We start from the raw sequence: 13293 nt of genomic DNA, 5'->3' as shown, positions 1-13293 counted from the left end.
AGAGAGAGAGAGAGAGAAAGAGAATGTCATTTCCTACTGCCTTTCAGGCTTATCACTCCCCAGGCTTTTCCTCTTTCTACACACAGGTCTACAAAAGAACATCTGTCTTCTTTCTCAAATACACTAGTTTCTTCTCCTCCTTTCAATTTTATATTGGTTGTGGGTTTTGTTGTTGCTTTCTTTCCTGAACTCACAGTTTCAGACTTTGTAGTAGAGTTTATATCCATGTCCTGCCTGGGATTCACAACCTGGTATAATTCACCTCTCACTCCTCCTCCATTAGGAGGGCAGCTGACACCAGATACCTCAGTTCAACATGAAGTATTTATGTATTCTGAATTCTAAAGAAAATTATAAGCACCTCAACTATGACGACAAAAATCCTTGATGTTGTAGGCCTGTTAGCCTTTTGTATTGACACTCAGTATAAAAAATGAGTAAGGTAATCAACATGAAGATTACCACAGACACCAAGGGATGTACATATATATAATTTACTCTCCCCCTTCCCCTGCTAATGTCAATTTCCAACCAAAGCCTGGCCTGCAGGTCTAAAATTTACATTCCCCCACAATATAATAGCTCGCAAACCAATTCAGCTCCCTGCTTAATCAACCGCTAAGCCAGTACTCCCTCAACTATTTAGTCCTGCTCATTTTTCAAGAGAACACAAGTTTATGCCTCACTCCCCATGCAATTAGCATATTGCAATGCTGCAAACAGAAATAACAAACTTGCAGTTCCTTACTATACCAAGTATCTCTTGGAGCTTCCAAAGGACAAACAAGGACTCCCTGAAGTATATGAAACTATTCTCTGGGCTCATTACCTACCTGTTTTTTTCCCCTGGACAGCAAGTCTAGCACCCTTGGCTTTCAGGACATGAATCCAATAGCCAAAACAAGTTTAATTGTTTTCCCAAGTGAAACTGAAGTCTGTAGCACAAAGATGAATTGACACAAGAAGGTGCAGTTGATACAAAGGAACTATGACTAGAAACTACTCTAATTTTGGTTTTTCAACACTTGCCAGTTAGTGAAAAAACCCAAGGACTTTGACCTGATATTTTACTCAATGCCAGAAATGTTTAGTTTGTCTCTCAAAATACAACGAGATATCCAAAAGTTATAATACAAACCCACATTACGTGAACTGCCACCAACAATCATTAAAGAAAAGTTCTGCTATTTATCCCTCCAGAAGTTTGACATGATATTATGACAGGAACCATGAAATTACACATACTATATTGTCTTCTTCACCATTTATCTGCCAAATCAATCCTTGTATATGACTGTATTAAGTATCATGCTCTCCTGAGAAAATACAACAAATAAAAATTCTTCATTCTATTTATAACATCATGAAGAGCCTTAACACTTCTTGTTTTGTATACTATATGAAGACCAAAATAGCTCCTGCACTGCACATCACCATAAAAATGTGATATTACCCAGATTGCTTTAAAAGAATCTACTGTGGGGGACAGGGAGGTGTTTGGTCAGGTTTTTTTAATCAGTATTTTAAAAGATGTGAACATGTTTCAAGCAGTTTTACATTTTACTGTTTCAAGCAGTTTTACATAAGCTATCACTTATCTTCAGTGACGTACAGGGTGCTTTGAAAGCAGATCACAGTAATCAATACTTCATGTCAGACTGAGTGAGCCCCAAAATTGCATGATTGAGTTCATGGGTGACCTAACCCAACAGTGCTCTAAGGACATGATGGGAGAAGGCAGCATGGAATATGATTTGGGAAAGACATGCATTTAAAAGCTCTGAGAGGAAATAAGTTCTCAAACACCTGGCAAAATCCATTGTATATATTTTACAGTTGGGGAAAGCATTAAAAAGCAAGACCAACTAGGTTGATAATTTTTCCTGTGAGGTGCAGTCTCTCAGCGCACCCCTTCTGACACACTGCATATCCCCTAGGAATGCAAGGAAGAAAAAGATGGATCAAAAAGTTAAAGGGTGAGAATTACTCTTCAAAATTGCCTATACTTGTGTCAACAAAACTGACTTTAATGTTTCTGCAGAATCAAACTGTGCTGAATATCTCGACTTTCCCACTTCAAGCCTAAGGAGTGTTTCAGCCAGAACTGGAGTTATTTGACATGCATGCCAGAGGAGTTCTGCTCTCCAACAGGTGTTGCTGAAGGCATGCAGTGCAGGTTACTGAGAGGACAGAGGCAGAAAGGCCAAAAGGCAGAAAGTAGGTGCTCCAGAACATAACAGTACAGGTTATATGACACTTCTGACAAGGATCTGGGCAATATCGTGGGCAGAGCCTGGGTACCTGTGGGTACTAGCAAAACCTGCCCTGCCTCTCCTGTACCTTCACCCCCTTGCTTGAGAACTCGATGTTCTTTTCCATCGAAACTTCATTTTTCTAACCATGCAAGAAGTGAGAATATTATTATTGTTTTTAAACACTTATAGCCCTGGATAAGAGATAGTATCAACCTAAAACACTGAACTAAATATTCACAGGATTACATCCTAAAAATCTAAGTGAAAGATATACAGACTTTTCCAAAATTTATTTTTTCATACCACAATTCTCTAGTTCTATGCGTTCTCCTGAAAAAGTGCCTTACAGATGGTACATATCTCTAATGTGCTCTTCTTCCCAAAACAGTAAGCATCTGGCATGCCTACTGTTTAATTACACAACAGGCTCATGCAGGAGGAAACATTTTCAAGCATGGAATCCTATGCTCAAAGTCTGTATATATCCAGTAGCGGGAGTTGTTCAGAGTCAAGAAAAAAGTTTACAAACACAAGGAAAAACACACAGCGAGCAGATCTTCAGTAAGTTTTTATATGTGCAAAGACAGCCACATTAGAATCTTAAGAGGCTGAGAGGATGCAAATTTTACAAGAAACTGTATGACAATTTTGTTAAATTGTTGACCAACACCGACCATAAACATGATAACTGAAACCATAAACCAGCATTAGTTTACTGTGGAAAACAATATAGTCTGGCGGCATCTCTGGAACTTTAGGTGTATACTGAGTTAAACTATTACTCTACTCCACTATCTTCAGAAACATATATTAAATTAGTTCATCTGTAACTTCTCTAATAAAATGCTCCCATGAAGACTGACACCCTAAATTCTTTTATCACTGAATAGTGCACTCCCTCTGCTGGCACAGCACAGATCTCACACCTTAGCAGAGGCATTCTTCTGATTACACTGATCTCCAAGAGGTCTATGAATGACAAAACTTCTTCAGGTGTACACCTGATGCAGCTCTGTTAACCTAAAAAAAAGTCCACTAAATTACTTCTGTAAGAAAAAACTTTCAAAGGTGCCCATTAATAACTGACTTCTCTAATGAAATCTCACAGGGTGCAACAAGACACCATGGGCCACAATTCTTCTCAATCAACTAAAAAATCTGTACTTGTCAGGCTCACAGTCATTTTCAAAGTGAAAGGTTTCTGAAGACTCATTTTACAACAAGTAGTTTTAAGATGTTAAAACACACAGAAAAGTAGGAGTTCACAGCAGCAAGCTGACATTACAAATTCAATCATGCAAGAGCTGCATTTTCACTGTTTGCCTATGTTTTAATAAAGTGTGAGCATCTTATTAAAACCTTGTTTTAAGAGGTGCTGTGTCCCCTTACAGAGAAACAAAACACTTGGAGTTTAGACTCCCCAGAAGCACAGTACTAGATGAATTCAGTACTTGACCTAATCAGAAGAGCTGCAAGAAAGTAAAATCTTTCAAGCCAGCTTTGAAACATCAAATATTTTAGCTTGGAGGCAAAAGGCTAACCCTCATCTAATGGAGATACAAGTTTTGTTATGCATAAGAAGGTTTAGCAGTGAATAGTCACAAGGAGTTTCATCAGCACTCACTGGTAATACACTAAGCAATTCCCTGTGTCATGTAAGCAGCTGCTATTCCCTCCATCCCTTTTAAGCTTTGATTTGAAAATCTCATTTTTGAATGGGCCTCATATCAAAAACAGGAAAACAGCCATATGTTTTAGCCTGAAGTCAGGTTGATTTCTTCTCAATAATCAGTTAAAATATCAAAAAGGAAGGTAACTTCTAAACTAAAAATGCATGCTTCTGTGAGTTTGGTTTTCCTTCTTGCTCACATATCCCGCAGAAAATATTTAAGTGCTTTCTCACTACAGTGCACAAAAATCTTATGTATGCAGAGATAAGGGCTGCCCACCCCAAGAAAAAGATGGAAGGGGAGAAGAATGAACGATTTACAAGAAGGGCTAGAGGAACAATCGTGAAGAAGCATTAAGTGCTATTTTGTGTACATACCTTGCTCTTCCAAATAGCTAATAGGCATCTTTGCCACAAATTATATTCCACACAGTCCGATATGACACTAACAACCTCTGGGTTTCTCCAAGATGAAAAGTAAACCTGTGGTCTAACAGGTGAAAGTAATTCCCTCAAACAACTGAATCTGTTTTCTGGTTTTGAATTAGGATATCAAGAACAAGTGTAGGTAACGGCACTTACCTTACAAACAGACATGATGTTAATGTTGACCATTTTGTCGATTGTCTGCAAGAAAGCAAAGTTTTAGGGTTTGCTCATTTTAAGTTATTTGATCAGTATTTATACACCCTCTCGGTTTAAGTGCTGGGATAAATTATTCACCCTTATCCCCTGCCTTCCTGCTTAAGTACCAGGAACAGTGATAGGCTTTCAAAGCAAAGTCTCTGAATTGCTCTTGGTCAAGTTTCATCTCTGATCAGGGATTCAAACTAATAAAGAACATGTATCACATTGACACTGTATTTCCTAACCCTATTTGCAACACTTATAAACTTCAATAAATTCTTATATTTAGATATGTTCAGAAATGAACTACTATATTTTGCTCTTCACCATTTCATAGCAGTGTTTTAGTGACGTAAAGTTGATTCATCAAGTTTAAAACAGGGATTTCTTTTTTTTTTTTCCTAAACATTATGAAGCTTATTTGAAGGTGATTAAGCAGAAGATACAAAACCACAGTGGACACAGTGATCTATGGGTGTTTTGGAAACAAAATCATGCACCAGTGAAATTGTTCATAAACACAGTTTTCAGTGTGTCCAATACAACCAATATTGTCCCTACATTATGAACTGCCTAAAACGGTCATATTTAAGTTTCCTAACCGATATGGAATATGCAGCTTCCATCCATGAAGTTGCTTTCCTCTTTTCCCTTCAGTCACCTAAGAACCCCCCCCACAGGTTAAAGGAGCTCATGAGAAAGTCAGATGAGACCACGGACAGGAGCAGAATTCAGATAGTCTGAATTCAGAGCACCTGTCTGAAATAGAAATGAAGCAGCAGGGAAGAATATGTAAAGAACACCACCAAAAAATAAGACTGCCATCATCTGAGTTGTGTTATGCTGCTTATGTAAATCTCAAAGCTCTTTGAACATTTAATTCTAATCAAAAAACCTTGTTATGTGGGTCCCTTTACCAAACCTAAATACTTTTGCCATATCTGCTTATCATAGTACAACAGTAGAAGGTACCACAAAAGCACTTACCTTATCCAGCTCTGGAACATCAATAAAATATTCAGGGTAAGAATACGACATTCCCACATTGTTAACTGAAATAAAAGCATGAATTAGATCACTTGGATGCCACCAATTAATGATAAATTTCAAACAATACTCTGAAAATTTTGCATTTAAGACATTCTATTCCTACGTTTCCTTAACTGTAAACATACTTGTACACACACCAGTGGAATTCGGGAGCACATCGGCAGGTCATTTTAAATGTTAATGCTCCAGTTGTTTAAAAGATGACATGTTTAGCACCTCACACTCCGCTGCTTCCCATAGGCTGCTTCCCTGCCAGAAACGCCAGCACACATGTGCGGGGGCATAGGGGACTCTGCGGGGTGTCGAGCCAGAGAGCAGCTCCCAGCGCCAGGCAGGACAGTAGGTGAAATTGTTTCCCATCTTTTTCTATAAATACACATATGAAGTGAAATAAGAGACACACAAGCCCTCCCTCCCGCCGAGGAGAGGGTGCGGAGGGGAGCGGCCGGCGCAGTGCGCGGTCCGGGCGGGAGGTGGCAGCAGGAGCCCGGGAGCGGGACGGGCGCTGCCCGCGCTGCCCGCGGCGGGATCGGGGGGATCCGCCGCCTGACGTGGGGGACACGCTCCGCTCCCGCTGCCTCGTAACACGGAGATTCACCGCAGGAAACCGTGCTCCCCGTCACCCCCAACACCTGCGAAATCTTTCCCCGTCGGCAGCGTTTAGAATTCACCGAGAAGGTACGAATTACTTAAACCTCGGAGGTTTTTTTACAGTACTTCAGACTGGCACGGTTTTATTCTTGGACATGAAACCAAAACCCGCTCTTAAATCCCAACCCAAACAGGGGGAAAATTCTACTTCTGTTCGAAAACAGTACTGCTCTGCAGCCTCCAACTCCATAAAGCACATTGATATGGAGACAAAAAGCAGCAACCAAATGGGATCTCCGCTTCCTAAGTATCTGTTGTTTATCTTACGCAAGTGAATCGCGTGACATGTGGTTGCTGTGGCAACATTTTACATTTATATAGTATCTTACAACCCAGAGAATCCCAAAGTCTATGTATGCTCAACAGCACTGTACACCTCCAGGCAGGAGTCTGCACTGGGACAAAAAACGTCCTCAAAAGGCACTGATGCCTTTTTAAAAAAATAAAAGAGCCCCTACACCCGTGCCCAAAGCTGTCGCAGCCTAAAAGAAATTTAAGTATCAATAGGGACTTGCAGGATGTGCAAGAAACAAGCAGGAGAGACTCTGGCCAAGTGCACCAACTTCATTCGGAGATTCCCTCAAGTGACAGCTCTTTTAGTCCATTTATAGTATATTTATGGTTCGTTAGTCATGTTGTGTGCTTCGAATTTTTAACTTTTAGATAACCTTTAAAAATTGAGATGAGGAATTGAGGGAAACAGAGAGTTGGCAAATTCCCAGCAGACATTTCCCACATTTAGGAGTGAGAAGTTTTGAAAAGGAAGAAGATCCAGTCTTGTTATTGCCAGAGTGGACCAAATTTTTTTACTTCTTTTCATCCTAAAACAAACTATTTTTCAGTCCATCTCTCTGGAAGGGATTTTGGCTATGAATTGTGGCAGGGTTATGGGACTAACCTCGGTAATTCTCTCCAAATATAGAATATTTACATGATTCATGCTCCAGAGAGTCACAATAAAAAATTCACACCCCTTACTGCAGATTGAGTCCCAGATACACGCCTATACTTTCAGCAATCATCTCTGCTACAAGTTTGTAACAGACCATTAAGAAATCCGTTTTGGGTTTGTACCACCATATTGTAACTAGAAAAAAAAACGGATAACCATAGCGTAAGATACTGTCCAGCTCAAACTCCTTTCAAGAATCACAGCTATTTAAGAATGGCAAAAGGAAGATTTCCCACCTCTGCTTGTTTAACATATTGCTGTAGCTAGCACATGTTCGAAGTCACTGACAGACGCTGTTTTGAACACACAGCAAAACATTATGCAAACTCTTTTAGCCTTCATACGTGGGTGAGAAGAAGCTTCCAAATAAGAAGTTTACAAGGATTTCAATCTGTAAGTACTTTAGTTGGACTCTGTGCAACTACATAATTAGAAGCTTGTTCTTGAGCAGTACGTTTGGAGACTCCTTTGTCTCCAAGCACAAGGTTAAAAAATAATCAGCACCAATCACTGACAACTGTGCTACCAACGCTTCTCATACCTACAGTTCCAGATGAGACCTGAAAGAAGAAAATATGCTGGAATCTGAGAACTCATCCCTTATGGCTGTTCTCACTTAAACCCATGTTTTCCCTCAGACGCCCATGAAAAACGCAGCTCAACAAAAGCTATATTCTGGGTTGCAACATATACTACAGAATTTAAAGTACAAGGCGCTAAAGCATGAAATTAATTGTCATAAGAAAATTAAGACACTGTCTTTCTGGAGTAGCCATCACCTGTGTTTATAAATTACATTGGCCAGTGGTTTCTATTAATAGAGCTGTATCTGGGGAATAGAAAAGACCTAAGTATCATGTAATTTGGTCATCTTGAGCACAAGATCTGCTAGTGATTAATTAGAAGACAGGTTTTTGTAAACCTGCACTGACAGCAGCTGCAAGAAAAAAAGTGGAGGAACTCAACTAGAGAATACGCAACTCTAAAGCATTTAGTTGCTATTTTTACCATGGTTTTAGTCAAGGTGCTCACGCAAATAACAGCAAGAACCAGGCTCTGCTTGAGGAACGTGCTTGTTTTCCTGTAATAAGCTTACAAAGAATTTGAGACACATACTGCTTTAGTGCCCACTTTATACAAGACTATACAAAGTCAGATTGTCATGATTTTGTACATCACCATAACCTTATCACAGCCTAAGAAATAATAAAAACCTTTCCAGTGTGGATATGTACCTCACACAGTAAAAGGTTTGCTGGTGTTTTGAGACATTTAAATGATCTACTATTCGCAGCAATTGCTTCATGACAGGCAGCTTGCAAGCCTTACATTCCCTGAGTGGATTTTGACAGAACAGATTAGAACATACATTAATTTCACTCTTCAAAGTTTTTTTGGAACTTATTTCCTTCAGAAACAAGAAACAAGGCATTCACAGCTTTTTCACAACTACTCTTTACACAGAACACATCCTTGGCAGTAGAAGTTACTCCAATGGTTTTGAATTTTTACAGCAATTAAATACTGGATATCCTGAGTTGTATGTACTCAAATCCGCCAGAAGAAGTAGAGAACATTCTGGGCTTTACCCTTTAACGTAATTTTTTAATTGCATTTTTATATACACTATTTTCTTGAACATTATTGTACAACAAAATTCACCTATTAGCAACAAAGTTCATATAGTATTGTTTTGAAATATGCTTAAAATACCCCACAGTTCTAGTTCCAATTACTGCACTTCGGGTTAGTAAAATGAGTTTTGAGGTGAGGAATATTTTATCAGATGACATACACTAGTAGATGTCTGAGCCATGTGACTTTTCACATGTTTAACCATCACAGGTTCTCATCTATACTGAGTAACCACAGAAATACAGGATATGCACAGGTACATGTGCTTCCAAGGGAAAAAACAGTAACCTGATAAGCAACTGCCTTTACCCCACTGTTCAAAAAAGATTCAGGTAAACTGCCGTTATGTTTAAATTCTTCTTAGCTTGTGATAAAACATCTTTTTGACATCATAGTTCTACATTTGACAAAGTAACTGGAGGGATCATCTTGCCTTTTCAAGGACTCCCACACCACCTACGTCCCTGCTATACAACAAACCACACTGAGGCACACTAAATTGAGAAAGAACCGCAATTTATCGACATGATCGGAATACACTTAAAACTTTTGAAGCAGGAGACAGTTACTTGATGTTATACTGTAATGATTAAATTTCAACAGCTCTATAATTAAAAATTAACAGTTCTCCCACAGGGCTCTACTCTGAAGTTGAATATCTCCTAAGCTAAGTATCTGAAGCTCGCTTAGGTTCTACGATGGCATTAGGTCATAGAATCGTAGAATAGTTTGGGTTGGAAGGACCAATCCAAGTTGGTCCATCCAGTCAACCCAGTTGGTCATCCAGTTCAATCCCTCTGACATCTTCAACCAGATCAGGTTGCTCAGAGCCCCATGCAACCTGGCCTTGAGTGTTCCAGGGATGGGGCACCCACCACCTATTTGGACAACCTGTTCCAATGTTTCACCACCTTTTCTTCCTTATAACTAATCTAAACCTACCCTCTCAGTTTAAAGCCATTACTCCTTGTCTTATTGCAACAGGCTCTGTTAAAAAGTGTCCCCATCTTTCTTATAAGCCTCCTTTAAGTACTGAACAGCCACAATAAGGTGTTCTTGGAGCCTTCTCTACTCCAGGTTCAACAACCTCAAGTGTTCAAGTCATGGTGCATGCAGTCGTAAGCTAAAGGACCTTTAACAATCACAGAGTAACACATTGAAAACATTCAATAAGTGTCACAATTCCTAGAAAGTAGTCACTCATGCAAGCACCATATCACGTATTGTGTCAACAGCAAGCTAGAAAACATATCAAGCATACAGCAACATAGCTTTAGTCAGACAAACAACAGCTTTTGTGAACTAGTTTCAATAAAGTTCAATATGGGAAAAACGTATTGCGCAGGCCAAGACAAAACATCAGTATGAAAGATTTAGAAAGATCACATACAAACCTAAAACACCAATCTCCAGGCCTTCCAACCCTGCTTTGATTCTACTGTAAATATCTTCTCTCTCTCCAAAGTCTGCCACAATGACTTTTGTTTCCACTTTGTACTTCTCCTCTAGAAAAAAAAATAGTTTATAAAGTTTAAGTTTGAAATAGTTGAATTATCATTCAAATATTAAGACTGTATCAGTTATTAGGTTTTACAAAATATTATTTTAAGTAGGTAATGTTACACATGAACATTTTTACCTCTGCAACAGAATTCCTTGAATTGTAACATAATCTGTGCAAGAAGTTTGTGACATTAGCTCCTTTTGGTGAGAATATAAATTCTCAAATGATTCAGCACATTTTGTTTGTAAGGGACAATAAAGATGGTAAGAAAGCAAATTATACAGCTTTGCACAGAATAACAAAAATGGAGAAATCTGAAAACATATGTACACAACAGTGTTTAAGTAAAGCTTGACAAAACCACTTTTTCTTAACTTAAGCTGAATGGCAAATGAGTTGCTTGAGACCAAGAAAAAACAATTCCTTATTGCCCTCCATTTCCATTCTCACTTCCGTTCCCATAAAATTTTTTCAATCTTTTAGCTTTTTGAACATATATAGAAAAGGGAACACGCGGGTGAACAAGAGCAGACCTTCAAATTTGATCATTCCAAAATGCTTCTGATATGCTATCATCTCCAGCTTTAATAGAACAGAAGAAATGTGTGTAGCCAACTACATTTTGAAGTAGAAGAAAGCAAGTAGTAAAAATACTTCACATAAAAAGCAACTCTGCTTCAATCAAGCTAAATTACATTGAATTAAAACCAGTACAATGTCCTCTCAGACTTCAAAAGAGCAGAACAGTCGGCTAACATCGCAGCATCTCTGTTTTGCTGCACCTGACTCCCACCCTAGCATTCCTTAAGGGACCTGTGTGCAGCTCAAGAAGGATTTTACAGCACTTTGCCCCCCAGAGCCATTCATAAAAACAGTGCCATGTTAAAGGAAAAGAATCATTCACAAAAAAGGTTAGAAGCAGCCCGATTCCCATGATGCTCCTTCCCATTCAAGGGAAAGCTGCAAATCCCATGATCCTGCCGTCCATTCATGCAGAATCATGAATCTACTGAACTCTCCGGTTTGCTGGCTGCCTCCCCTCCCCGCCACAATATCCCTAATGGCAGATTAAATTATTTCTGCTCCTTTTCCCTCTCCCCATCCTCAACCTCTTCATCTCTCCTGAACAGCTGCATTGTTTAAAAATCCCCTGAGAGATGTTGCTATGTCAAATGACGACGTAAATAGCATTAAGCCCCTACTGCAGCAGCAGTCTTGTGATCGCGTCAGAAGAAAATCAAGTTCAACATTTGGGGGGGGGGGAGTGAGGGGTAGAAATGGTCTATTTTTGAACACAGTTGTTATTATGTGTAGCACACACATTTGGTTTTTTACAAGACAGAGAATAAAGGGCAACATCAGAGGCACACCTAATACATTCAAATGGACTGGGTGGGCAAAGCCCAAGTCACACACATGTTTAACTGTTTTGTGGGATCTCCAGCTGTCTTCACTGCCACTCATGCTTCATAAAATGCAAGTTGCTTAAAGGACCCAAACACCACTCTCACAAATCTGCTCAGTTGGTACTGTCCTTTTTATACTAAACACTCTTCCTTAGGATTGTTACTAATCTACCTTCAAAGCCTTTTGAAATCACTACAGGGATACTGAGAGGACAACATAAGGAAAAAAAAATCAGAAGACCTAATACTATAAATAGAAAAAAATTCCCTACTATTCATATAAGACCCTTCTTCGAGCCTTTAGAAAATTAGCAAAGAGCCATTACATTTAAGATGCAAGCAATACACCTATAAAAAGCTGCAGCACCCTTTGTGGGCAGAGGGTGCATAGTACAGTGTATAAAAACGTGAAAGGAGAAGACTGCCTACTGGTATGGCCAGAGGACAAGGTCTTTGTGAGGTTGCTCACTGTAAACATGCATGGCTGTCTTGCCCCAGCAGATGCCACCTGCTGACCAAACCCTCTTTCCCCATTTCAGACAGCTTTCAGGTATTCCATCACTTCTGCATACCTCATGCTCTGTCCCAGAACCTGTGATAGGTGGGATGATCCACTACCTCAGAGAAAAGAATAGAACGGTTCCATGTAAAATGACAATGCAAATAGCATTAAGTCATAGAATCATAGAATCAGCTGGGTTGGAAGGGACCTCCGAGATCATCAAGTCCAACCCTTGATCCACTACTGCTGTGGTTACTAGACCATGGCACTAAGTGCCACATCCAGTCTCTTTTTAAAAATCTCCAGGGATGGAGAATCCACTACTTTCCTGAGCAGCCCATTCCAATGTCTGATCACCCTCTCTGTAAAGAAATTCTTTCTAATATCTAACCTAAACCTCCCCTAGCACAACTTAAGACCATGCCCTCTTGTCTTGCTGATGGTTGCCTGGGAAAAGAGACCAACCCCCACCTGTCTACAACCTCCTTTCAGGTAGTTGTAGAGAGTGAGTGTCACTTCCGTGTAAACTGAAGTCTAGTAGTCAGAGCACAAGGTGCAGAGAAGAACAGGTGTGCTCTGCTCTGTGTAAAAAAAGGAAATGGGAATTTCATTGATCTTAATCCTTAAGATGCTCTCAAACAGATGGGCTAGAAGAGAGAGTAGAGCACACTCCTGTTTTATCTGCCAAAAAAACTCTGAGATGTAGAGTAATAGAGGAAGAAGCAAGCAGGCTATGTCCTAATCCAGAATATCTAGCAGTGTCTGGGCTATTGGTGTCCAAAAGAAAACCTGAAACCCCTTAATGGAGCTTTCAGTGTGAGGACCATGAGGTACTCGAGAGCCACAGGGAGTGAAAGCCAGTTTTTGCAGTCATAGCCAGAGGATCTGAGAGAGCTGATATTACCTGCCAGCATGTCCAGCATTCCTGATGATATTTTAAGAAGTGAATCTAATGTTTTGTCTTTGGAACTGGTACTTCAAATGCTCCTCAGTGGGAGACTGAATATTACAACACCATGTTATCAATAGTTGTGCAGCAGTC

At 39.7% G+C, this 13293-nt stretch overlaps 1 protein-coding gene across 1 annotated transcript in view; it reads right to left on the bottom strand.

Moving 5' to 3' along the window:
* Nucleotides 1-13293, bottom strand: part of HSD17B12 (hydroxysteroid 17-beta dehydrogenase 12) — a 69846-nt gene that overhangs the window by 22301 nt on the left and 34252 nt on the right. The window contains exons 4-6 of the mRNA XM_018082098.1: nucleotides 10234-10344; nucleotides 5539-5603; nucleotides 4507-4551 (exon numbers count right to left, since the gene is read on the bottom strand). Coding sequence (XP_017937587.1) covers nucleotides 4507-4551; nucleotides 5539-5603; nucleotides 10234-10344 — 221 coding nt within the window. The remainder of the gene's footprint in view (nucleotides 1-4506; nucleotides 4552-5538; nucleotides 5604-10233; nucleotides 10345-13293) is intronic.

Source organism: Manacus vitellinus, unplaced genomic scaffold, assembly GCF_001715985.3.
Source record: "Manacus vitellinus isolate BGI_N305 unplaced genomic scaffold, ASM171598v3 scaffold_6_pilon, whole genome shotgun sequence".
Taxonomy (NCBI): Eukaryota; Metazoa; Chordata; class Aves; order Passeriformes; family Pipridae; genus Manacus; species Manacus vitellinus.
The sequence above is the reverse complement of the archived record's forward strand: the minus strand, read 5'-3'. Positions and strand labels throughout refer to the sequence as shown.